Source organism: Arvicola amphibius, chromosome 12, assembly GCF_903992535.2.
Source record: "Arvicola amphibius chromosome 12, mArvAmp1.2, whole genome shotgun sequence".
Taxonomy (NCBI): Eukaryota; Metazoa; Chordata; class Mammalia; order Rodentia; family Cricetidae; genus Arvicola; species Arvicola amphibius.
Window position 1 is genome coordinate 8,480,019 of NC_052058.2, and position 27,160 is coordinate 8,507,178.

A 27,160-nucleotide genomic window follows, 5' to 3' on the forward strand; every position below is an offset into this window, starting at 1 on the left:
TGCATCTGCCTTCTGCTAGTTCACAAACAAACAAGTCTAGAATGTAAACAGACTTATAAAAATCAGGGAGGCTGCGAATGAATGAGCCCCACCGTGGAGAAACGAGGTGCTTAGCTGCCTGCCCCTCCACAGACAGTCCTCAGTGATCCGCGGTGACTGCTGCAGATCTCCCTTGCCAGTCGCCCTCCTCCACGGGCCGTCCACTTTTCCACACCCCCTCAACTGTCGAGTGCTCGTGGTCTTAGTAACAGAGGACTTCTGACTGTAATCCTAGCGCGTCACTTTGTTGAAGGCAAACACGTGGTTTGGGGAGCACTTATAAATCTCTGCTCAGGGCAGGATCGTGATGTTATCTGCTGGCAGCAGGTTTGCTGGGAGCGGAGCTGCCGAGGCTGCGCCGGAGAGCCAGAGCGAGAGAGTGAGAGTACAAGCTGGGAGCTCTGAGCCTTAGGGCAGGCGGCAGGGATAAGAAGCAGAAGCATTAGGGTTTAAGGAGCCGCCCTTCTGGAGCAACCCGGCTGCAGAGAGGAATAGGTATCAGCAGAGGTCTATTTTAGGGTCGCAAGTAAGGTCTTACCCTAACCGAGAAAGTGCAAGCTTGCAGGGAGCCAGGAGAGGCTGGGGAAAGGGTGCAAGTCCCCGAGGCGCCCCGCAGCTAAGGCGCCCAGGAGGCGGTGTTGTTCCACAGTGGGTGAAGGAGGTGACCGATCTTTGTCGCCCCGTGGCCGCCTGGAGCAAGAGGAGGATCTGCAGGACGGAGCTGGAGGCTAACCCCCTTTGCAGGCATCAGCGGCGGCTGCAACGTGGAGCGACCCAGCCGGGTGTAGGCCACAGCGCGGCCACAGGAGCAGGATCGTCGCTGCCTGCTCCGGCCTCGGCGGATCTCCGGGGCGGACAGTACCCCCACCGAGTCCCCGAGAGAGCCGCGCCGGGGCGCATCTGCCTCCCCGCGGCTCGCCAGGCTCGCCCTCGGCGCGCGCACACGCACGCGCGCGCACATCCACACGCACACTCATCCACACACGTGTGGAAGGCAGGGCCGAGCCGCTCGGTCTTTGAACATCTCAGTTAGAGCCCGGAGCAGCCCCGGCCGCCTCTCTGCGCTCCCCGCGGCCCTGCGCGCTTCCTGCCAGCCCCCGGACCTTCTCGACTCTTCCCTTTTGGCCTAAGAATCCGAGTTCAGATCCGCCACTCCGCACCCGAGCCTGACACACTGAACTCCATTTCTTCCTTTTAAGTTTATTTCTACTTCAGAGCCACTCACCCCCTCCCTTCCAGGGGAAAAAACAAACCTTTCTTACTCCTTAAAGCCCCCCCCCCCCCTGAGCATCGCATATTAATATCATCTCCACGTTGGGAACGCGCTGCATTTTCTTTTTAAAAAGGAATTCCAGCCAGATACGTTTTTCTATTGGGCATTGACTTTTGATTGCTTTGCAAAAGTTTCGCATTAAAAAACAAAACAAAACAAAACACAAAACGTTACCTGATCCGCTCTGAGAATTATTGGTTTCTTTTTATATTTTTTCTTACTTTAAACAACAACAGCAGCAACGTTTCCACCTTTTAAAAACATGCACTACTGTGTGCTGAGAACCTTTTTGCTCCTGCATCTGGTCCCGGTAGCGCTCAGCCTGTCTACCTGCAGCACCCTCGACATGGACCAGTTTATGCGCAAGAGGATCGAGGCCATCCGCGGGCAGATTCTGAGCAAGCTGAAGCTCACCAGCCCCCCGGAAGACTATCCTGAGCCGGACGAGGTCCCCCCGGAGGTGATTTCCATATACAACAGTACCAGGGACTTACTGCAGGAAAAGGCAAGCCGGAGGGCAGCCGCCTGCGAGCGCGAGCGGAGCGATGAGGAGTACTACGCCAAGGAGGTTTATAAAATCGACATGCCTTCCCACTTCCCCTCCGAAAGTAAGTACAGTTGCCATGCTTTTCGCCTTTTCCATCCCCGAGTCTAAGGTTGGCCCGGATTTCCACAGACCCACAGCAGCCCCAGGCGTTCGCCCTTTCCTTTCCAGGTCCCAAGGTCCCAATTGTCCCCTTTCCATTCTGTCCTTCGCTCCTTCCACCTCCTTTCCTGTTGTGGGATAGAGATCCTCAGGTTTGCAACTTCACCTTAACGTTTTATTTTATTTTTTCTCTCTATAATCCCTTTCCCCCAAACGCCCCAATCCTTTTTTAAAAGGCGTTTGGATTTCCCCCTAGTCTCTGGTCCACAAACTAGGGAGTCAGCTCCCTTCTGTCAAAAGTAAAGCACTTTCCCTCTCCACCCCCCATGGCTTTAGGCTGGTGGGGGTATCGTGATAGACTTGTTTTCTTTGCTGGGTTGGCCTGGGGTGGGGGTGGGGATGTCCTCCAACCGGTGCACAAAGAGTTAAACAAAAGGGCCTCCAAACTAGCTTTCCCAAAGGCACCCCCTTTCCATACTGACATATTTGGGGGTTCCCCAAGTCTTTGCTATTGTTTTTCACTGCCCTAAGAATGTCAGCATCACCAACACCAAACGCGCGCGGAGTGTTGGGGGGGTCACCGAAAACCCCTTAAATCCTCGATCTTCTGTTGCTGTCTGTAGGTGTTTTCACACCCCCTCCCCTCGCAAAACCGTGTAGCCAAGTCCCCTTCTGACCTCACGTGGAGAGCAGAAAGGATAAAAAATACGGTTCTAACTGGCCTGAAGTAGCTTTCACTTCCCGTTCTGTTTTTCTAGCTAGCCCTCGCTAGGCTGAGAGCAGGTCGTTTTTCTTAGGGGCTTCTCCGGTATCTTTTTCAACCTGAACTCGTCTGCTCCAGCACTTTCTTAAGCAGGGGGGACTCTTTTGCATTCTGAAATCGAATCTAGGAAAGACAGCTGATTTTAAAAAAAAAAAAATATTTTTTTATCCTGTTTCCCTGCGATCAGTATCCTCCAAACAGCTGGCATACAGTAGCAATGATTTATTGTGGAACTCTTTGGGGGGAAGGGAAGAAGTACCGTTAATGTGGTTTTTATTTCAGAGTTCTTTAAAACAGGGAGGGGGGAAGATTGCGATCTCAGCAGCGACAGCATTGAGTGGTTACCTGAGAGGGTTAAACACCAGGAAGAAACCCTAAAAAAAAAAATTAAAACTTCACCATCCCCGTGTTCCAAGTCCCGTCATAAACTTTTCATTGGCCAGCCCTTTCTCTCCTCCCCTTTTCATGCCCTATATCCTTGCTGGCTGCCTCTCTGAAGCCTCGGTGTCTTGCCTAAATAGATAAAGCAGCCATCTTGGTAATCTTATCCCAGAAGTTCGAATTGCAGGGTGCTGCTTTTCTCTTCTAATATTTATTTTTAGTTTGACGAGCCATGGCTCTTCAACTTGCCTTGTCTTGTACTTGGTGTCCTCAGAGTGTCTACCCATGTGTCTACCACACTCTCTCTGGTCACTTTTCTTATCCTGGAGCGTTTCTTGTTCTTTCATGGCGTAACCGACCTAGGGAACCCTGCCCAGCAGGATGATTTTATTATCATAATTATGGCCCTAACCCACTCCAGTGGTGACACTTACACTCCGCCCTGTTTTTCCCCCTTGGGAAGTAAGGCTTTTATTTGGGGTGGAGCCATAGCCAGGCTAGGGAAGAGAGTTCATTGTAATTAGTCTAGAACCATTGAGGCTGTGCGGAAGGGTGAGTCAGTTAGCTTTCTCCTGCATGTGTGTGCTGATTCTACCGATATTTGGGCTGATAGTCAAGTATGTTATGTGGGGGCCGAATAGCTCCTCCTTCGGTGTTTACATGCAAACACTCAGATTAGCTGCCAGGATGTTTGCCAAGACCGTATTGCATAGGTGTGGAAGGACTTGCCAAGCAAGCACTTAAGTCTGATGAATGAAGGTGAGCCAAGACAGGACAACGCAGGACCACGGTCATGGGCAAATTAGAAACATTCCTGGTTTATCAGGAAGATTCGAGAGCATCATCTAAGATTAATGTGTAGATTCTCATCTTTATCCCATCCCTGAACCTCCGAATAAATGAAAACCTAAAAACTGCATACTTGCATGCACACACACACACACGCACACACTATATATATACACACATGTGCTATCATATTTTCACAGAAAAAAATAGAGATTTAAGAAACCTGTGTTCAATGTAGATACTTAGAAGTGGGATGTCATATTAATAGTAGATTCAACACAACTGTGCAGGCACTGCGGATAATTTTATAGAAAGTAGGTTAACCGACTTTCCAGGGCTAAAAAGTCTTGGGATATAGTGAGAGCTTCCAAAAAGGAAAGAAAGAAAGAAAGAAAGAAAGGAAGGAAGGAAGGAAGGAAGGAAGGAAAGAAAGAAAGAAAAGGAAAGAAAGAAAATCATTCCGTTGCATTTTTAAAGAAAAGAAAACTGAAAGTATAGCCACAGCAGAGCGGCTCTTGTGCCAGCTTCCCCTCTCCCTCCTCAGCACTTTCTGCCTGGCTTGGGACTGGGCTGTGGCTGTGGTGCCCGAAAGGAGGGCTTGTGCCTGCTGTGCCTTGCAGCGAGTCTGAAGAGGGCCACAAGTGCACAGAGGAAGGCATGGGAAAGATCACTGCTGCTTCTTTCTGTTCCTTTCCCCCACCATCTTATTAGTGTTCAGGGAGTGACTTCAACTCAAGTATTACAAATATGCCCTAATTATACTTGGTGACTATATATCACTACAGATGGTTGATAGCCCTTAGTGGGACATTTTATAAAGTTCAAACTCAATATTTTTAGCAACTTGGAGATTTAAAAGTGAAAATATAAGAGATATTGTATATGCCCTCAGGCATACTTTGTCTTAAATATTATCCTTGGCCAAGTGTGCTGTATAAATAAAGTAGATATTAATAGAACTGGCCAGATGCCAAGCTTCTAGTATGAATTTTAGCCAAGAATGTATTTATGGGGTATAAATAATACTATGTCAACATTTAAAGAAGGGATCTGATTAGTTTTGCATTTCTTCATATTGATCTTTTCACATTCTGTTAGTTTAAGACTCAAAGTGGAGCTGTGTTGGAGTTTACTGATAGCTTGCCCAGCAGTAGTTAGTGGATGTCAAACACTTTGACTATTCCCTTTGAAGTTCAAGGTGCAGCTATTCAAAAGATGCTGTGCAAGGCTTTAGAAATTCTGAAAGAGTGACTCTATTATGTCTAAGAAGAATCAAAATTGATATTAAACCCCTTGGAGACATGGTGGGGAAAGAGGAAATCCTTTCTTTCTTTCTTTCTTTCTTTCTTTCTTTCTTTTTTTTTTGTCTAATTTTTATTTGTTGGTTGGTTGGTTTGTTTTAAGTTTAAGGCTTTCCTATGGCAAGGAAGCAATTCCTGAGCTATATCCCAAGCCCTGTTTTGTTAATATGGGTCTCATGATATAGCTCAAGCTGGCCTTAAACTTGTCATATAGTCTAGGATATCTTCAAACTCATGACTCTCTGGCCTCATGGTCCCCAGAGCTGGAATTACAGGAGTTCACCACTTGCTTGGCTTCTCCTCTCTACTTTCTTCTCAAGAAAGCAGGCCCACGTTATGGGTCTAACTGTGGCAGCTTTGGTCCTGCCCTTTCCACACACTTCTGCTGTGGCAACGTCTGAAAATAGCTTTCTTCCTCTGGAGGTGGGGTGCTGCTGCTGGTCTCCATCCTATCATAATGAAGAGGGCAGCCTTATCATATACCAGAGAATTATCCAGCTTCCCATGCTGGGAAGCCACAACTCCCTGGTGGTTAGCTTGGGTACTGTTTTAAAAGCAATAACAACAATAGAATATCTCTACAATCAAATGATATTAAAATAAAATCATCAAATAAAGAATAATCAGAATAGAATATGCATTAGGCTATTTTGTATGGCATATACTGCATGACTATAATATTGAAGCTCCTATATTAGAGACAATCAAGTTTCCCATTCATTGACCTTCAGCAACAGGGTTGGTCTCTCATTTACTAGGAAAGCCAGTCAACATCAGTCATATGCCAGTCAGCACATAAAAAAAAAAAAAAATAGAGGAATTATCTTGGATTTTTCAGTGTCTGTTAATGAAGAGTGGAATCTGTAACCTGGGCAAGCCAAGGAAGTCGGTAGCCATGTTGGCTTATATCTCTTAGAATTAGGTGGGTGTAAGTCTATAGCCTGGAAAAATGACAGTTAGATTTCCTTTGTAATTCTTTCACAGGAAGGCTAAACATTTAATACTAAACAATTCTCCTTTTCTGGTAGCCCAGTAATTTTCCAGGCGAAATTGTGGGATGTAGAATGACTACCAATGACGTGATGGTTTTGAGGAACGTGACTTAGTATTCGATTTATGAGTCTGTCTTTCAGTGTACAGATTGCTGGTCTATTGGGCCAACTGCCCAACGAAGGGGAATATTAGCAGTAGCTTTGCTTTGAAATGGGTTCTTATCGTCTCTCCTGAAAGATTCTCTGTGTGTGTTTGTATATGAATTATGTGTCAGAGGGGGTTGGAGAATAAAGACTGGCTTGGACCTCTTGGCTTCCATAATGTCATTAATGCACAGCAGAGCAGACTTTAAGTCCCCCTTTTTACTGCATTGTGGCCAACACTCCTTCTAATGCCTGGCTGTGGTTACACTTGAGTTCCTCTGCATTCCCCTCCTTCAAGATCGGAATAGGTGAGAGAAGCCTCAAATTAAAACGTAGTTAATAGCTGAAACAGGTAGGTGGTTTTGCTGCCCCATGAGGCTGTTGCCTCTCCTGAGTAGACCTCCATGTTTTAAAGACTGGGGGGTTCCCCAAGATTGAAGAGCAAGTGTGGTCCACTTAACCACACCTCTAGGTCTTCACAGCGCCCCCCGTGGTCAAGGTGAGGAGACGCAGGTTTTGAAAGTTTTCATCTTGGAAAGATGCTGATGTAACCTCCTCAGGCACCTTCCTTGTGAAGATATGAAAGAATGACAAATGGTTTTTCCTAGAGGAAATGGAGATGTGAAAAAGGGGCTAGTGACTCACTGCTGAACCCACATCAAATCTGGGTTAGAATCAAGGAGGTCAGTGACTCCGGGGCCTTTGCCCAGAGATTACAACACACTCCAGGCTGCAGTTTTAGAAGGTTCGGGAAGGCAGGGTGGAGGCGCCTGGGAGAAGGGTGCAATGATAGGTTTCTGGCCCAGGTCGTTCCCCCTTGCTCCTGCCATGTCCTTCACAAGTTCCCACGGGTGAGGTGGGCAGCAAGCAGGTGCCTACCGGGAGCAGCCCGTTCCGCGGTCTCCTCGCGTTTCCGGTCTGTCCTTCAGCCTCAGCAAGGAACCCACTTCGCAGTTTCCCGGCAGCCTGACGAAATGTGGCTTTGGCTGAGATAAACAGATGTTTCTGTTGTCATTTTTAAAAGCATCTGGTGTGCCTGTGTTCTGCTCTTTAATGTATTTTAAACAGAGATAGTATTTAGCCCGGGAATTCATTGTTCTCTGGGTATTTTATTTTACATTTAATAACATGTTAGGGATTCTGGGACGGGCTTGTTTAGACCAAAAGGTTTACCTCTGCCCTTTGTTTAGGAGAAACTCTAGAGCTGCCTCGGGTGGGTGGTTGTTTCTTTTAAACCTCTGATAGCCAGAAGTGGGTGTTTGACTCTGTTGTCTCACCGTGCCTCCTGTGTTGGCTGGATGACCCAGACTCCACATCGAGCCCTCCTTGACCCCTGGCCCCCAATCCATATTGCCCCTTACCCTTCAAGGTGGTCAGACCATTGCTGTGCACTTCCCTACCTAGTACCCTGCTGTGTTTGTGAGATTTGGCAGACCTCAAATTTCCCCACTGAGCCACCTGCTTCATTCAGCAGATTGCAGAGGTTAGGGTGTGAAGGGGCCCTGGGCAGCTTCTGCATTTAGTAGGCCTTTGCGTGCTGGTCATTATTCATTGACTTTAAAACGTACCACCATGTTACCTACCCCTAGAAGGGGAAGACGGCTCCAGTTCATTCTAGTGCTTGACTGGTTAGCATGGGTCTCAATGGTATTCAGATGTGACTCCCTGGGGACCACTTCTGCTGTCTTGGGATGTCTTGGCATACATACCCACATCATTCTGTAGAAGTTTCACCCAGTGGATCCAGTTCCCTTGTTCACTGTGGCTGTTTCTCAGGCGGCCTTTAGGCCTCAGCTCTTTTAAGCTCTTAGCATTCTAGACCAGAGGTCAGCTCTCCTTTCTTCCTGTTCATCCCGTCCCCTGACCAAATCTCTGCCTGAACACTAGATTCTGTCAACCTTTTCCTTTTGCCCTTTATCCAGACATTTTCATGTCCCCGGGACCTGTTTATGTTCTTTCTACTGGGTGAACTGTCTTTAACTATTTCTGAAGATTCTTGTAGACTTATGAAGATGGCTCCTCTGTAAGAGACCATCTTTGGTTTTTCTGAATACATGTAATTGGCCCCTTCTGCATCCCAAGATCTTGGCCCTGCTGTTTATTTCTGCTTCCTGTCACTGTTTTGCTTAGTTGGATCCGAGATGCCCTGAATCCTCTCTGTTCTTACAGAACCCAGCACGTTGTCTTTGCTTGGTAAATGTTCAGTGAGTGAGCATTATCTCCTGAGTGAGACCAACGTCCAAAATGACCTGCGCCAGGAAACCTAGAGGTAAACCTGTTCCCCTTAAACATCAGGGACTAAAGGACTCAGTGTCTCTGTATGGAGGCAGCACAAGTTCCTTTCCTGGTTCTGCATTTTTAGAGAATTATACTGACGTGGACAAGAAGAAACTGAACCTTTACCGGGCACTTCTGTGTGCCAGCCCTGGCTTTAAATATTTGCACGGGCCTCATTTCATCTTCATAAGTCGCCCACTGAAGTTGACCCTAGCATTTCCATTCTGACATCTGAGGATCCAGATATTAGTGTATCAGTAATATGTTCTATACATAAAGGGTTTGCTCCCTGATGATAATAACAGCCCTAATACCATTACTTTTCTTGTTTGTTTGGTAAATATAGGGTCTTAACATGCAGACCAGACCTTGGAATATGCAATCCAGGCTACCTTGAACTCTTTATATTACTGCTTCAGCCTCTGAGTGCTAGGAATTATAGTCATGTGCCACCATGAGTACCTTAGTATGGCTTTTCTTGACCTGACATCACTGGTCAGTCCATTTGAGGATGACTCTGCCCTGTGGAGAATTAGAAAAGAATATATCTCTGAAGATTGCTCAAAATTGGAGGGTTTTTTTTTTTCCTTCAACATGTTCAACTTTTATCTGTGCACTTGGTTGATAGTAAAGTTATGATTTATCAAGTCCTTGGTTTGGACCTGTACTGCAACCCCTCCCAAACACTTTATGATGCTTTCAGGGAATTAATTGATTTGGGAAGGCAAAATGAGTCTGAGTTTTAGAGCTAGCCAGATCTAGTAAGTAGAAGCAAGAGAATAGTTGGAAGGAGATTGCAGCGAGAAGAAAGGGAAGCAGGGCAGTAAAAATGGGGTCCTATCTTGACTTACAATGTGGCCTTCCTGGTATAGGCTTTCAGGGCTGAGACATTAACGTCAAAGTCTGGCTTTGCTGCTACTTGGCACACTTCTTCTGAAGCCTGGGCCTCAGTTTCTCAGTGTGTAAGCTGTTCCTAGAGTTGTGAAGTGTGGGTGTAGCAAGTGAGATTAGGACAGCTTCCACAACTGCTTCACCTTAGGGCCAGGTCTCACCTCCTCACAGCGGCCTGTCCCAACTCCCCCAGTGAGAAGCAGGAAGCCAGCCATCTGGAGAGAGTGATGAGCCAGGTCAGACAGTCATGGGCAAGCAGGGTAGATGCACTTTGACCAGAGACCACCTCTGGCCTAGCCCTGAATGGTCAGGTATGACTACAGCCAGTGAAGGAGCTTAGAGAGTGAAAGTCTCTCAAAGAGGAAGCTGGCTGAGAGGGCCAGAAGGGACTTCTCAGAAGTCCGCCCAGATGATGTGAGGAGGAGAAGGACCCACACCAGTCCTGCACCTACGCCGAGCCCTCTGGTCTTGGCTAATAGTGTACTGTATGATGTTCCTCTGTGGATCTGTACCCTGGATTTCTTAAGACAACCTAGGAGCACTGCTCACTGGTGCCAGAAAACTGCTATTCAAGAGGAAACTGACTGAGTTTGAGTTTAGGTCTTTTAGAAAGAGGAGAGAGTTTCATAGAGCTGAGCAAACCCTGTCCCGTGGACTGTTACCATCCCTTCGTCCTCTCAAATAGCACTTGGATTCGTTAGGCCTGATAAGTTAGAAATGTTTGGCTTAGATTTTTCTTTAGCCACAATGACTTGAGAAACCGAAGGCAGATGGAAAATACTCGTGGATGTTGTGAAGCCCAAGCCGTCTGAAAATAGTTTGAATGCGTTTCCAACCCTCGGCAGGCAGCTGTTTTCCTTCACTCTAGCGGGCTCCGGGCTCTGTGCATCTCCGTTCCCAGGGAGAGTGTCTCCTCTGTTGCCTCAGGCCTTCCTGGCTCTTTCCACCCTGGTAATTAGGAGTCAGGTTCTTCCTGAAGAGGAGACTCCACATATCTGAAGGCACAGTCATGGAGTAACTATGTGAGAACTGCTCTCTGGTGATGTTACTTTCAGGAAATTCTGCAGGATCTTTCCAGTCTCATGAAAGAAAAAAGAAAAAATGCCACAACTTGGATCCTGGCTCTGTTCACGTGGCTTTTCCTATCTTGCCCACAGCACACTGACAAACACCACAAATGTCTCAACAAGCTAGTTCACAGATCACCATCCATTCATAACCTCAGGCTGCCGTAGGAACCCTCATTCCTTCATTATTGTGAACAAGAATGCTCCGTTTGGCTCCAAGATACGAGCTGACATGACCACAGGACTGGAGAGCTCTGCCATCCTTCCACCTGAAAACAGCAACGTCAGAACAGTCAGGTGGTTTTCCTTGGTGGGTTTTTAACAGCACAGGGATGTATTTCTTATTGCCAAAGTGTCAGTGAGAATATTCTGGGAAATGCAGTTTAATCTTTAAGCTTTGGACTGGCTTCGTTGTTGGTAATGTCAGTGCTTCTTAGACCAAGTTTATCACCAATTATTCTGTCTACACCAGATGTGGTAGGACTTTGCCATTTCTCCATTTTGGGAAATTCTTTTTTTAGGGGGCCATTCATAGTTCATCCTCCAGTTCAACCTCATTTTCACTTCTGCTTTGACATCTTCATGATTGTACTGAAACTGTTCCTACTTGATTTATAACGGAGTTCTGTAATTGAGCAGCTAGCTCAGAAAATCCTGAAAAGTGTCTATGGTGTACTCTGACCCTAGGCCAGAATAAAGAGCGGTCCCAGATAAAGGCTATTTCTCTGTAGAGGAAGAGGATTTATTAAAGAAACTACCCCCTGGGATGTCTCTCTGTTAGTCTCTCTTTCCACATCCAAGTTCATCCCTTGGCATTTGAAGCTCTGGAAGTTGAGAATAGGGACAGAGGATGCTACCAAACTCCTGCCTGGTCCCAGAGTGGTGGGGCAGCACAAAAGCTGAGTTATAGCCTGCGTCCCCGGCACTGAGAGAGCGGGTACCACATTTAGAGATGTCTGTGAACCCCCTGGGTTAGTTGTTTCTTTCTTTCACCATCTTGTTTATATCTGAGACACCCTGAAGCATGAAAACAAAACAAACAACCACAGCAAACCTTGCTGATCTGAGCAGAGTCAGCTCTTCTACCTCTTCGTCAGGTTGTTAAATGTGTTAGCTGAAGTCACTAGGCGGGCCTAAGGGAGCTGTGCCCTGAACTGTCACTTTTCTTCCTTGGAAACCTGTGCTCTCTGTTTCTGTGGGCTACAGTCGTGGACACAGTCTGTCTTGGAGGGGGCCATAGTCTAGAAGAATCCCACAGTAATGAAACAGTGTGTGTGGAGCCAGCTCTGCTCTCACAAGTGTTCACGGCACGGAAAGACGGCCTTGAGTGAAGCCCCTAGTCTGTAGAACATTCTAAGAGCAGTTGAAAGTCACAGTAGTTTAGTATTATGAGGAAATGGTAGCGCCCAGTTGTGTAGTTATTCTTATTGAAAGAGAGATACAGTGGGTGTCTATGAGGAGAGTGTGGGAGGACTTTTTTTTCAGGAGCTAATTTGACATGAAGTTTATTGAGACTTTGAAAAAGATATATTTATTTTATGTGTATGAGCATGCCTGCATGTACATGTGTGTACCATGTGTATGCAGTGCCCTTGGAGGCCAGAGGAGCATATAGGATTCCCTGCAACTGAAGTTACAGACAGTTTTGAGCCATTACATAGGTCGGATCCTCTGCAAGAGTAGCCAGTGCTCTTAACTACCAAGCCATCCCTTCGGCCCTGAATGAGAGTTTTAGATGCCATTAATTACACTCAACAGATTGCACACAGTATTCCTGGATGGTTTCTAAACTAGATGCCCTTGGCCTCTTTGCCCAGATAAGGGTTTCTGGGACTCCTTTGACAGCTGTGGGTGATAACCAGGAGGGGTATGACAAAAGCTTCGTAATTTGCATTCATAATTAGCATCAGAGGGGACTCTTGGGCGTAGTCAAATTTAAAAACTACCAGTCCGACTCTTTGCCACTTAGAACCAAGAAAGGCCTTTTGCTAAACCCCAGGGTCCCTCAAGATAAAGCAACCAGCTAGAATAAAGAAAAAGTATCAATTGTAAATTGTGGATTCATTGTCCTTGCTTTCTGTCTTGGGCTAAAACAGCACCCAGGACTCTCACCATTTACATCATAGTCTTTAGTTTCCTTGTAAAGTGTCCGCGCGAAACACTCTGCCTCCATCTGACAGTCTGTGTAACTCGCAATCCTCTTTCCCAGTTTATGAGCATCCATATCCTCTGAACAGTTTCATCTCTGAATGTGTCTGGGTTTTCCTTGTTTCTTATCTCACAAAGTGTCACAGATAACCAGAGCTTCAGTCACCTGAAAACAGAAGCATGTGCGTGTGCGTACGCGTCACCGCTTACACGGTCGTGTGTAAGTTGACTGTTGGTTGCTTAAGCAGGGAGGACTTCTTTCCCTGCTGTCCCTGTCATGGCCCCACACAGTTTGTGATCTGACTCTCTGTGGTGTCAGCTCCCACCAGAGATCCCTTTCCTGTGGCCCTGCTTAAAAACCAAACAACAGGCAAAGGCAACAGAACAGGACAGAAAGAAAAGGAAAAAGGAAGGATATTGATATTTCAGCGTCCTAGTAGAGCAGAGGCAAAGCAAAGGTGCATACTTAAGGGTTCAAGGGCAGCACTTCCTTCCCTCCCTCCATTCTCACCTGTGTCCCTGACGTCTGGATGACTGTGGGCAGGGTCAGCCATCTGAATTCAATGAGCAGAATGGCTGGTATCTCTGCTGTATCAGAGCTTGTACTGGCCTGAAGAAGGTGCTGTTTCCCAGGGAAAAGCCTTAGGTTCCCCCCCAAGAAATGCATAGGGCCATCACACAGAGGAACACGTGCTGCTGAGCCAGCAGCTCCCTCTGCATCTCTGCCTGTCTCTGATTATATTCCTTGAGATTTTTATTTAGGATAACTTTCAGCACGGCTCTCTAAAGGTCAGATATGAAAGAGAAAACTTGCTAATCTTGTGACAAACAGTTTATCCTCAGGGTGAGGGATCCCCTCTCCCTATCAGACTGTGGAGAAACTCTAAAAGTAAACAGCGCAGTTGCTTCCTGGGGGGAACATATGGGCACAGATGTCGGCTCGAGGCACCATATGGTAGCAGCATGTGCAGCGACAGGGCCGTCACTAACCTTCACCTTCCCTGACACACTGGCCATGCAGGGCCCCATTTCAGAACCAAAGAATATTCTGGCTTGAAAATCCGATCCACACGTGTATGAGCGTGTGTCACTGGGGTCTTGCTAGTGGAGTGGACTTTGGAGATGGTCAATTATATAGAACATAGGAAGGGCTGTCCCTGTCTAAAGTGACGTGTGTGGAGGAGTCCAGGAAGCCTTTGTCTTAATAAAAGAAGGTTCCAGTCCATTCTGAAGGGCCTCAGTTACCTGTAGAAGATACACCCATACAAGCACACAAACGGAAGGCACACAGATTCTAAACCAATATGAAGCGCTGGAGAGCCTGTGTTCTTGCCTGACCTGGATGTAAACACAGCTTCTGTCACCAGCAAACCAGATAACTGGAAGGCATGTGTCACTCAAATGCTTTGTATTTGCTAGGCTTTTAAATCTGCCATCTTTTTTGGGAGGTGAGGGCTAACATGTTTGTCTTGTACATACAAAAATATGGGTAAGTTCGTGGAAAATCAATGGATTTTAATCCCCATCTTCTCATGCAAAAAATCCTGTTGGAGAGAAGAAAGCTGTTGCTTTGAACAAGCAATGTTTTCTCCTCCCCTTGATATACATACGTACATGTGTGATTTTTTTTTGTTTTTATTTTTCAGTGTATTTTCTTTCTCGGAGAATAAGGCAGCAACCTTTGAATCTGGTTGCTATCCGTTAAATATAAAAGCCTGGGGGTGTCCAAATAGCCCAGCTCCAAGGAAGACATGTTTAATTTCTTTCACAATGTGCTAACTTTTGAAATTGCAGGCCCATAGCTCTAAACCAACAGGCCTTTGGATTTCTGACCCAAATGTGAAAGGGTTTTCATATGCGGGTGGAAAATGAGGACAGGTGGTTTTTAAGAACAGCAAAACCTAGGCCAACCAAACAAAAATTCAAGCTTTGTTCTTAACAATAGACTCTTTTGTCCAAGAGGTCAAGACCTCTCTTATTCATCTTTAGTATAATTCAAGGTATTACTTTTCCCCAGTTCAGTATAAATTGTAAGTTGTTGTTTTTTTTACTAGAGCACGTCAAAAGGACAGTTGCTTTGAGCAATGCGGACTGCTGGGTACAGCATAACTGGAGATCAGGGACTAGAAATCAGGGTGGGAGCCAAGAGTTTTGAGGGTTTATTGTCCTGCCCTGGTTATCAGATGTCTGCTATCTTGAGGGGTGGGGTGGTGGGGGATGGAAAGACTAGCCAGCAAGTCCCTTTCCTACTTGGAATCTTAGTGTAGATCTGGGCTGGGCATGTCTTCAGTAAAATAGCTAATACCTGCTTTTTAAAACCCCTAGCTGTCTGCCCAGTTGTTACAACACCCTCTGGCTCAGTGGGCAGCTTTTGCGCCAGACAGTCCCAGGTGCTCTGTGGGTACCTTGGTGAGTATACTCATCCACTTTCTTCCTCCTTTGGCGTGGCGATACCGAGTCTTTTGTGTCTGTCTCCAGCGGGGAACTGGTCAGAGGCGAGCCAGGATTTTGATAAACAGCTTGTAGGTGAGCAGTCCCAAAAGTGCCTGGGATTTTCTAGTTGGTTTCCTGAGAGCTGATGACTAGCCTGGAAGTGACATGCTGCCCCACGTGCAAGAATGACTACCAGGTGTGAGCTATGTGTGTTAGAGATCACAGAGGGATTTAAAGTACTGAGCCATTGATTCCCACAGAGGCCATTTATCTGGGGGGCCCTAGAGTAAGGCATGAGTATTAATGGGAACTCCCTTTTGCAAAGTTTGTTTCTGTCTGCATTCCTATTTTTGATACACTGGAGCTGTTGAATTAATGCCTCTTGTAATGAACCACACTGAAAGGAGATCCTTGCCTCCTTTAAAGTGACAGAGGGAGGTTCCTGTGAGAGCCCTGTTGAGGCCATCATCTCTCCCGTCATTGCGGACATGTCTGCGTTGCATGAGAAAATGAATTGTCATAGGCTAGACCATCAACTAGCTGAACCTGGAGACCAAGTGTGAGCCCCTCAGCTCCTTGTGTTAGAATGAGGGTCATAGAATAGCTGATGTCCACTACCTTCTGATTTGGAACATCAGCTGGTTCCATTTGTAGTGATTGAACGCCTATGTGTCCTGGGCAGTGAGTCCGCAGAAATAAGATTTGAGCAAGCCAACACTCAAGAAATTCAGTGACTCTGAGCCATACACAGGAAGAAAGAAACAGACCAAGTTGGTGAGGACTCTTGACGCGTACATGGAGGTCCTACATAGGAACAGACGGATGGTTTTACGTCCCTGGCTGAAGCCTGATTCTTTGGATATCCCATGTTGCAATTTGTGATTGCGATGCCCGACCTCACTTCTTGGGAACTACTGTGACTTAGAGTGGCCAAAACTGGGTTTTTTTTTTGTTTTGTTTTTTGTTTTTTGTTTTTTGTTTTTTGTTTTTGAGCAGAAGGCAAAACAATAGCCCCAGTTCTGTGAAGAGTATACGTTGATCATTTAATTTTGGTATTGTAGGCCTCACAGTGGCTGGAGGGAACAATGGGAGTAAAAACAGTAAAATGTTCGATCTCTGCTGGGGCAGCTCTTGTGTTAGACAGGTTACATTTGGTTTCTAAGTTCTGGATTTTTGTTTTATTCCTCTTTAAACCAAAGAGTTAAATGTGTTCTTTCTTGCCGTTTGCTGGCCAGTGTTTTGGAAGGGAAAATGGAAACAAATGAGTAAAGGCAGAGCTTTGTCAAATCCCCCCCACCTCCCTGCTACCAGGCCGCCCCGCCATCCTTCAGACTGAGTTAGTGACAGAAGGCCAGGCTCTCTCTCTCTCTCTCTCTCTCTCCTCCTCTCTCCTCTCTCTCTCTCTCTCCTCTCTCTCTCTCTCTCTCTCTCTCTCTCTCTCTTCTTTTCTTTCTTCAGGAAATTGTGGTTTCGAGAAGTGAGTTTCTTGTCCTTGTCCCAGAACTGGCTGGTAGCAGAGCTGACACTGGAATTCAGGTGTGACCTGGCTTTGCTCCACCTACCCACAGGCTCCAAACTCACTTCTTCCTGCTTTTCCTCTCCTTCCAGAACCCAGGCCCATTCATTTTGTTACTCTTTTACCTACTACCTTAGGTGAATTTCTTCTTCCCCTTCTGCCCAGTAAGCAGGCTGAGCCCTTTCCTGGTATCTGGTAGTTTTACTCTTTGATTCCCCTGTTTTGTTGAGGTTTTTCTCAGTTAGTGATTGCCGAGAGCTCTCCTCTTCCTTTAGTGAATAAGACACGCGAAACTCTAGCACTCCCTGGGGAACCTGGAATTGATCTGAATATCTCTGAGGGTGAAGAAGGGGATGAGGGCTCAGACTTTGCTAGGTTCTTATATACTGGGGGCTTTACCACCCCTTGTGGCAGACCCCTCTGAGGTCTTCCAGGAAAGACCCCTTAACAGGGTGCCAGGAAATGGTTCAGTCAATAAAGTGCTTGTCTCATACTCAGGGGGACCTGTGTTTAATCCCCAGAACCCATGGGACAGTGCCAGCCATGATGGCACACAGTTGTAACTTAGGGAGTTGGAGACAGGAGGATCCTTGGGCCTCACTGGCCAGCCCATTCTGCCTAACTGGTGACTCCAGACCAATGAGAGACCTGTCTCAAAAGAGCTGGTCATGAGACTCAGACTCAGAGAGAGAGAGAGAGAGAGAGAGAGAGAGAGAGAGAGAGAGAGAGAGAGAGAGAGAAGGGGGTGGGTGGGATGGGCAGATTTCTGTGTACTGGGCCTCTGCTTTTTTCTTGTTTGTGTTTGTCTTAGAAATAGTAACTGAGTAAAAGCATAAGTGAATAGTAAGTGTCAGCCAGGTGCAAGCGTCCAGAATCTGGGTGAATTTCTCTCCATGCCTGTGATTCGAACACTCATTGAGTAAAGTCAGCCTGTGTCCAGCAGCTCAAGAGCCGTCCCAGTCACTGTTTGAATTATCCCTCCATTCCAAGGAGACACTGGAGGAGCAGAGAGCAGCGGGGTGAGGCGCCTCTTCTTCTCTTTACCACGTATTGTGAATGCTGGTGACGTGCAGGTGTCTGACACTGGTGACCGCTCCCTGAAGCTCCCTCAGGCACTCTGTGTTCTTTCCATGCTGTCATAGGCTGTGATCTGGAAGAGCCATCTTCTCCTGTTAAGTTCTTCATCCCAAATAATACGTAAAGGTGCGGTTAACCTGCCTAAGCCGACAGCTGGCCTCCCAGAGATCTGCCCAGCGCTCAGACTGCGCGTGGCCGAGGGCGGCTGTGTGTGTGGCGCAACACAAACTCACTTAAAATTTTATGAGTTTTTTTTTTTTTGTAATTTTTAAAGACCCAATTGTGTGTTTCCCAAGCATGAACTTTGAAGATGACAACATCTTTTTGCAATATCAAAAGGCTGGATGCGCCTGATCAGAGAGGTGGCTGGGTATGAAGGGTCCATGTCAATCATCCTGGCACTGGGGAGATGGAAGCAGGAGAATAACGAGTTTGAGGCTAGCCTGGGCTAGAGTCATCTAAAAGAAGGAGGCGGGGGTGGGGGAGGAGGAAAGGAGGGAGAGAGGAGCTGGAGTTTCAGACCTGGATAAGCAGGAGAGACAGCAGATAGTCTCTCTATGGATGCCTAGATGAACAGTCACAAAGATGAACTCATTATGTAAGGACTTAGTACAAGGCTTTCTAGTGGCTCCATTAAGGTTTAAAGATGGTGCCTGGAGCGGTGGCTCAGGATTAAGAGTCCTTTCTGCTCTTTCAGAGGTCCCAGTTTGGTTCGCAGGGACCACCTTGCAGCTCGCAACTCTAGTGACTCCAGTTCCAGGAGATCTGGTGCCTCTTCTGGCCTCCACGGTACTGGGCACGGTATAGGGCAGAAACATACATGTGAGCAAAACACTCAAACACATAAATCAAATTAATAAATCTTAAAAAGCAGAAATTTCAAGGTGGCATTCCAAGCACGGCCTGTGTTTATATAGCCAGGACATCCTACAAAGCAGCTTCCTTGGGCCTGTCCCAGACCGGTGGAGTCAAAAGCGCAGGGTGGGGGCGGCTGGGAGGGTGCATGCTCTAAACAGACCACTGGTACTCCTGAGGTCCCTGAGTCACTGGCGTTTGCAGCTGTGAGAGCCAGTGCATGCCAGCGATGCTGCTGCCGGTCTGGTCTGTTTACTCACAGACGCCCATGGGGAAGACTTCAGACCCAGCAGAGCCTCTGTTTGATCAGCTGGTGCCGCCAGGGAGGGCCGCTGAGTGCACAGGCCAGTCAGAGTTCTCACTGTGTGCCTCCCCTTTTCCAAACTTTGAGGTAGACCTCTTAATGGTAGTACCAAGCAAAGCCCGGCTTCCTGTCCACCACAGGGAAGGGCCTTCCTTGAGAGTTCAGGGAAGTGAATTGGGCACATGGGTGAGTAGCATCTTGGCATCAGACAAAGGGGGTAATCCCTTCACTCAGTTGCCTTCAACTAGGCAACTGTGGGCTCTGAAAGAGGCTCGTTTTTATGTTACATGTATGAGGTTTTTGCCTGCATGCATGCATGTGCACAGTGTGCATGTGGTGCCCTCAGAAGATGGTCTTGAGTCTTGGAACTGGAGTTATGGCGGAAGTTAATGTATAAGTCCCGAGGGTAGTGTTTGGTTAAAGCACTGACATCCTCATTACGGCTTGAGTCCCACCCTGACACATTCCACAGGCTTAGGATCTAGCCAACCCCGGAATGTAAACTCCACTGTCCGAACCCAGCCAAGCTGCTTCCGGCACTGAGGTTTTCACTTGCCAAATGGCATTTTTCTTAAAGCAGGTGGGAATCTGACCAAGCTCAAGGAAAGGACAGTAATGATTTGACGTGTGCAATACTATGTCTCCCAGAAGTCCGGTGTGATTTCTGAACTGCCCATTACTCTGACTTTTATCCTATAGTAGGAAAATTTCAGTACAGTTTTTACTTCTATTTCTGGTCATCATACTATTTTGAGAACTGCCCAGCTCTCCTCGCATGACTTACATCACTGCTGAGGTGTGAGAAGAGCTGAGAGGGTTAATTTAACGCAAAGATCTCTACATCCATGACAGGTATGAACAGGTATAAATAGGATCCTAAAATAAATGTCTAATGCTTGAAGCACTCTTGAAAAACTTCCTTATGAGATATTAATTTATTCAACAGTCCTTACTGAGTGTCTGCTCTTGGCACCAAGTGGATACCAGAGAAGCAAACCCTTGCCTTTAGAGATCTTAATTCTGGCAATAGAAGACAATCAATACAATGACCTTTGAGGCTGTAGTTGGCCGCCTGGCAGCAGCAGGGAGTGTTGTGTGGGTTCTGGAAGCAGACTTATCCTTTCAGGTGGGCGTGCGCGGCGCGACTGCCATCTTGAGTTGTGAAGCAGCCAGGAAGGTCTTTGAAAATTTGAGGTGTCCACAAGGGAGCTTTTTTTAAAGACTTGATGCTGGAGAATAGAATTGTAGAGTTATATGAAGTGCTTATTTTTTTTAATGTTGGTTCATTGAGAAGATACATTTAGCCTATTGATTGTAGACACATGGAAGTAATGGTGTGCTGTGGTAGTTGGGACTCTGGGAAATGTAGTATTGTTCTGTAAGCTCAAGGTCAGCCTCAAAAGCCTTGCTGCCAATCACAATGGCCAGCAACAAAGATGGCTCTCTTACTCATATTGTCATAATACGCCTTCTGAGCTGACTATATTGTGCTCTGGGAGATCTCCAATCAGTAACCCTAACTTAAGCGTGGTGACAGTCCCTCTTCCCCCCCCCCCCCCCCCCCCCCCCCCCCCCCCCGCATCCCACAAGTCACGTGGCCATGCCTGATTTTAGAAGGGTCAGAAGAGGGCACCAGGAGAAGATGAGGATGCAGTAGAACTGGCCTACAGAAGAGGACAGCCAGCATTTCAACAAATGATGCTGTCTGTTAAGGGCTTGGTGGAGGAGTTGGGAAAGAGAGACCGTTTCCACCAGTGTGGAAGACTTTTATATTGTGGATATGGACTAAGTTCACACTGTGGCTTAGTCTGCAATTCTGAAGAGCTTGTCAGTGGAGACTGACTGGATGCTGCTGAGTGGGTTAATGTTAGGAGTTTAGACATACCTGTCTCTTCCCTTCTTCTTCTTCTTTTTTTTTTTTTTTTTAATATGACTTGTTCCTCCAATTGGGACAAGTTTTTCTGGTAGCAGAGGCATGGCTGGAAGTACCAGGGTTCTGAGGCATGTCTTGATGTGGTGTGTGAAGTGTGTGTTTGTCAGCAAATGCTAAAACAGGCTTACCTCCCTTGCCGTGGGGTCCTAGATTGCCCTCCTGGCCCTAACATTCCTGGAGGTGTCTGTAGAGGTTGTTTGTCTTCAGCAAGGAATCTGGCTAATTGTCTTGGAAGCTCAGAGTCCTTAGGTGCCTAGCAGTTTACAAGAGGGAGCCAGATCTCCTGCTCCTTGTATGTCTCATGTGAACTCCATGCTGACTTCAGCCTTCCTATCATGGCATCTCTCTTGATTCTAGAGTCTAGAACTTTGGTCTCCTGATAGTGACACTTTGGGTACAGATCTTAGAGGCAGACTCGTCCCTTTGTACCCAGTGAACAGACTGGAAAGTAGCCCTGGCTGGCAGGAGCCTCTGCTGTGTGGCCCCTGTGGCAGTGACAGCTCTGTGCTGCGAGGACCCCTGAACCTGCAAGGTAGGATACGGCTCCCCAGTTCATAGATAATCATCGGCACAGCCTATTCTTAGCAGCAACAGATGCTGAGCTCTTCCAGCCTGCTCCCAGGGTCAGTGGTGGGAAGGGGAGGGAACAAACGAAGGCATTGTTGTGCACATGGCTGGACATCTGTATTTCTGAATCGCCCTGTTGTGTGCATGATGCAACTGCTGGGCTTGTTTTGCTGAATGTGAACTCTGTCCACCAACCGGAGTCTAAATTGGTTTTGGATTCTTCTGAACCCTAAGTGGTCAGAGCATATTTTTCTAATATTCAGTTGGATTGTACCTCTGCTGCAAAGCGGAGCTGACTCTGTGTGCTCACACAGGCAGCAGGGGTCTTTTTTTCTAGTCCATGTTGCTTGTTTTCCCAAGCCTGCTACTTTCTTCATCCATTGTCCCTATTCGGGGAAACTATGGTGACTTCAAGGATTATTAACCCTAGTAGTGTTGTTCGGAAGAGGGAAATTTGTTTTTCAGAAACGGAACAAGGTAAATCACTAGCATGGCTGACCTGCAGGTATGCGGTGACTGAGCTCTACGTGTAAAAATCACTCATCCCGGTAGGGCAGTGCTAGTTAGGGAGTTCTAGCCTCCGCGGTGCATCCACGTCAACTGGCAAACCTACGTTGTCTGTGCTGACCTGGATAAGTCCTGAGCCCATTGTCTGTGGAGGGCCCGGCATCTTTAGCTTTTAAAAGGCTGCCCAGGTGGTCTGGGAACTTCTGTTTCGGATGAATGCCTACTGCTTCTGATAAAACTACGCGGTTCTGCCTGACTGTCCGTGTTTTATCTTGGGGGAATATTTGCATGGAGAAAGGCATCTAGGGTGGGAGTGCGGGAGTGTTGATGGACGGGAAGAATGGACTCTGTCTTTACTAATGATATAAGGGCAGGAGAGAGAGCACTGGCTGCAGGGGGCTTGCAAGAGGACTTGAGTTTGATCTCCAGAATCTACATTAAAAAGCCAGGCCTGTGGTATGTGCTTGGAATCCTAGCTCTGGAGACAGGGGTGGGAGGGAAGCAGACCCCTAGACTCACTGTAACCAACGCAGCCTACTAGGTAAGTTCCAGGCCAATGAGAGATTGTGTCAGATGAAAAGTGTGGACAGCATATGCGGAATTTCCTGGATTTCCTCTGGTATCTGCATGCATACACATACATGTGCACCATAGATACATGAACATCAACACCCATGCACACACCAATACACACAACAAACAAAAATATGAACAATACAGCCAACGGTTAGTGGCTGAATAGTTGGGCTCTGGGCTAATATCTGTATTGGCCCCTTAGAGGACCATTATTCTGTCTTATGGACAGGAAGGAGAGGCTTACAGACATCGCATGTTGTTCCCCCACTGTCGCACAGATGAGAAACAGCAGAGCCAGAGCATGAATGTGGGCTCCCTGACTCCAGAGTCATCCTATTAGCTGCTCCCTGAAGGGATAAACTTCAAATTTAAGTGAGATTTTATCTGTAGGAGAGAGATGACAGAAAGGGACCCCAGGGGCCAGGAGCCATCTGTGCCTCGTGTACAAGGAAATCATTCTTTTCCAACAAAGAGAAAGATGTGGATTTTTTTTCTTCTCTCTCTCTCTCTCTCCTCTCTCTCTCTCTCCTCTCTCTCTCTCTCTCTCTCTCTCTCTCTCGTTCTGGTTCAAACACTGTCATCAAAGTGAAGTGGGGTCTCATACATGGTCTTTGAAGAGCAAAAACTATTTTTTTCTCTATGCATTAGATGCAGGCTGAGTGTGCCCTTGTTATTTTCCTACCTGCTCTGGTTAATAATTGCGGCATACAATAGAAAATCCTTCCACTTGTCTCCGCAATTGTGTTGTTTGTTTTTTCTACTCATTTTGTTCTCAGCCTGGTGAATTTCAACAATCACTATTTGCTTAAAGCACACTGATTTTCTAATGCCTGCTAAAAGATTGGGGTCCTACCAGCACCCACCAACCAGCAGGACTCAAAAATTTCCATAGTAGCCCCTACCTCCCCTGTCAATCCCCACACAAAGGGAAGAATGTGGCAGATTTGGGTAGCCAATAAATATCTGTGAAATGAGACTGGGACTGGATTTTGTAAATCTGCATCGTAATAGAAAAGGTACTGTGTGTCGTGCTGAGGACTTCTGGAGAAAGGAGAGTGAGGTCTGGTTTTAGTCACATGATGCTTTCATCTCTCCACACATGGCAGGCTGGCCAGCTTCCAGTTGCCTACCTGGAAGAATGCTGTGTCCACCAAGTGTAGCAGTGTTAATAGGCTTAAAAAAAATCTCATCACCACAAGCCTGTGTCTCTCTCCACCTTGATAAAGGAATACTGACTTCCTTTCCGCTCCCTGTAGTATTTTCCTTTCTATTACTAGTTTTGATATTTGCAGTTTTATACATGGATAGAATGCATTCTAATTCTCTGCCCCAGAACCTACCTCCCATCCCTATCGAGGCTCCTCCCTCGTCCCTGCAGGTCCCTCTCCCACATCCATGCTTTTGATTGTGTTTTATAGCTCATTTAGTGTACCCAAGGCCATCATCCTTGTGACCATTGAATAGGAACAATCCGAGAGAGCCCAGTGGAGTTGGCAGTGGGTACACAACTGAAGGCCATGACTTCCCCATTCTGAATTCATCTGCAGCAGATAGCTCAGCCCTGGGAATTATGCCGCCTCCCCTTCCCCTTTCCCCTCTCTATGCCTGATTCTTGATGGTGAGCCTGTTTTACGGTAGATCCACCCACCGGGCCAGTGCATGGCTGTAATGGCAGTGTCTTGCCCAGGAGACATTTCTTAGCTTCTCCCTATCTTTAGGGTCTTACATTCATTCCACCCCCTCTCCTGACACATCTCTGAGCCTTAGAGGGGATGGTAAAAATGTCTTGTTTAGGGCTGACCTCTCAGCCATCACTTGATCATTTATTCTTAGCACCTCGTACCACCCTGAGTCTCTGTATGCATCCTGCCCAATGGACAGAAATGATTCTCTGTTTAAGGCTGAGAGTAAAATTGTCTATAGGTATAAACATAAATGCAGGTTGACATTGCATGAGAGTAATAATTTCAGCAAAAGGCAGGATACAAGCTTATCATGTAAGAAATCAGTAGACTTTATATATGCCGATGATAAACACTCTGAGAAAGAAACTGGGGACACTCCTGTACATAATAGCTTTAAAAAAAGTATCCTCGAGGAAACCTAACTAAGGAGGCAAAGGAGCTCTACAATGCAAACTTTAAAACTCCCAAGAAAGCACTTAAAGAAGATGGTTGAAGATGGAAAGGCTTCCTCCCCTGCTCATGAACTGGTTAATATTGTCAAATATCCATCCCACCAAACATGGCTCATGGATTGAGTGTAATCTCAATCAAAATCCCCATGCACTCTTCAAAGAGGAAAAATACATGGTATTTTTCTTATTATAAGTTAGAGAAAGTTCAGCATCCCCAGGGCATGGAAGGAACAGAGAGAAGCATCTTTGCAGCCCACATGAAAAGTGGGAAGCTGGACTTTGGTGGCTTCTCATCCCCAGCTGCAGGAATACCTGGGTGAGACCCTGCTCCCTCGGCGAGTTCAAGTTGCTGTCACAAGGGCTATAAAGGGACGCTTGAGCCTGTGTTCTTGTATCTGTAGCCAGACTTCATGAGTATTTTTAGGCCCCCTTTGTCTCAATCTGATTTCTGCTTGAGACTTTTACCACATGTAGCCTGTATTGAAATGACTTTTAAACTAATCTCTGGGTAGTGGGGGAGGGGTTGGCTCAGAACTGCAGCCTTTAAACGTTTTTTCCCCCTCTTTCTTTCTGATTTTTTTTAATTGCTAAATATCCAACAGGCTGAGCAGAGGGAACTGAAGTCTAACCCTGGAGGGACCCTGTTTAGCCGTCTGTCTAGACAGATGGGTGTCTGCAATGGGACTCTGATTCTTTTTTTTTGTGGAACAGAAGGTGGACCTTCCCTTTCAACTTTGAGGATGCTGACATTTTGTTTGTTGACTCCTGACCTGTCAATGAGCCAAGAAAGGGATTCACCCACCCATGGACAACTCTGATATCACATGTGACAATCAAGTTAGGAACCAGTAGCAAGAAATGCAGGCTTTGCGTAGAGGAGACTAGACTACAACCCAGCAAGCCTACTGTGCTCTCAGAACCCCACTTTGCATTTCGCTAAGATGAGGATTTGGTTTGTTCATTGTTTTTTAAAACCTCACTCTTCAGTGACTTTTAAAGAAGAAAATGATCTAACAGGCAAAATGGTTCATGCCTCATGAGGGCTAAAGAACTTGCCCTTCTCTTATTCATTTCCTGGTCACTGTTGAAGCTCTTAACTTTCTTGCTTTTCTGTTGTGAGAATTCGATTGAAAAAGTAGGCGGTATGGTCCATGTCTTTAACATCAAGTTGACATACATCGAAAGGAATGGCCGATGCTGTCTCAAAGTATAGAAAAGCTGAAGAGGGTCCAGGTTCCTGTGAGATGGGAAGAATGTCGCAGATACCATTTATAATAAATATGAGGTATCTAAAGACCGTCACATTCATAGGTTCCAACAGACATGGCCGCTGCTGGGACCTGGGATGGTGGGTGGAGAGCATCTAAGCATGGAGTTTTTAGACTTTCAGTGAAGCCAGAAGAGTGAGCTCTTGAACGCTTCCATACAATAGTGTGGTAGCTAGTCAGCAATAGGACCATGTCTGGATAAAAGTGTGCCAGTTGAGAGGATAGCAAGTGAGACTCTCTTCCCATTTCCCAACTTCTTAGAAAAATGGTCAAAGCTGATTTTCTCAAAGTAGATGGCCCATGTTTTTAAATTGTGTGTGTGTGTGTGTGTGTGTGTGTGTATGCGCGCGCACGCGAGCATGCTGTATGATTTCCGTGCATATGCTCTGAGGATCTGTATAGAGGCTAGAGGAGAACACTGGGTATTTTGTTCTGTCACCCACTACCTTTTCCCCTTGAGATAGCATCTTTCAGTGAACCTGGAGCCTACTCTCCCGTCTCTGCTTCCCTGTGTCCCTGGGGTTACAGGTCTGCTCAGTCACACCCAGCTTTTCCCTTCAGCACCAGGGACTGAACTCAGGTCCATGGCACTCACTTCCAGAGCCACCTCCTCCCTGCCCACGAGTACATGGCACATTAATCTTCTCGCTCCTTCAACCTCATTTTAAGTTCTGTCTGGATTGTCCCTGAGAGTGTCAACCTGGGGGATTTGATCTCATTTATTCAGTTCCTTTTCACCTGTAGGAGCTGTGTCATGGGAAGACCACTTGCTCAGAAGGGGAACACAGGCCTCAGGCAGAAAGGTACAAAGGTCCCACCTCCTGGGCTAAAGCACAGGTGTCCCCGCTGCTGTCGGCAAGACAGTGGGCAAGGCCCCTCTCAGACGCTGTGCTTCAGGTCACTTGTGCAGTCGCTGCTGCTGTGCTGCTATTAACCTTTTGGGGGTGTGGGATTTATCACTGAATATGATTTGGTGAAGCCCGAAGGGGTGCAAGGCCCACCACTTGTCCAAGGGTCACGGTCTGACTGGGGATATGTTTGACCCCCAGAGCCATCAGGATGAGCCTCTTCTTAGTTACTATGCGCCTTCTGTTCATCTGTGGCACAGTTGCCGGGAGCCTCACTTCCTTGAGGTGTTGATCTTCTGGCAGCCAGGGAACTTGAACTTGGCTTTGTGCGGGGTGGTGTGGGGAGGGGCTCAATTGCATGTCCTTATTCTGCAGCTTGGTGCCCTGGATGGCCAGGATGACCTGGCCAGGGTGAATTCTGTGAAGCC

The 27,160-nt window shown here is 46.8% G+C and overlaps 1 protein-coding gene across 3 annotated transcripts in view; it reads left to right on the forward strand.

Moving 5' to 3' along the window:
* Positions 1-402: 402 nt before the first annotated feature.
* Positions 403-27,160, forward strand: part of Tgfb2 (transforming growth factor beta 2) — an 80,569-nt gene continuing 53,811 nt past the window's right edge. For 2 of the 3 annotated variants that reach the window (XM_038349126.2, XM_038349128.2), the window contains exons 1-2: positions 403-1,920; positions 15,037-15,120. In XM_038349126.2, the coding sequence (XP_038205054.1) occupies positions 1,575-1,920; positions 15,037-15,120 (430 nt within the window). In that variant the 5' untranslated portion in view covers positions 403-1,574. The remainder of the gene's footprint in view (positions 1,921-15,036; positions 15,121-27,160) is intronic. The other variant, XM_038349127.2, reaches the window with a different exon arrangement.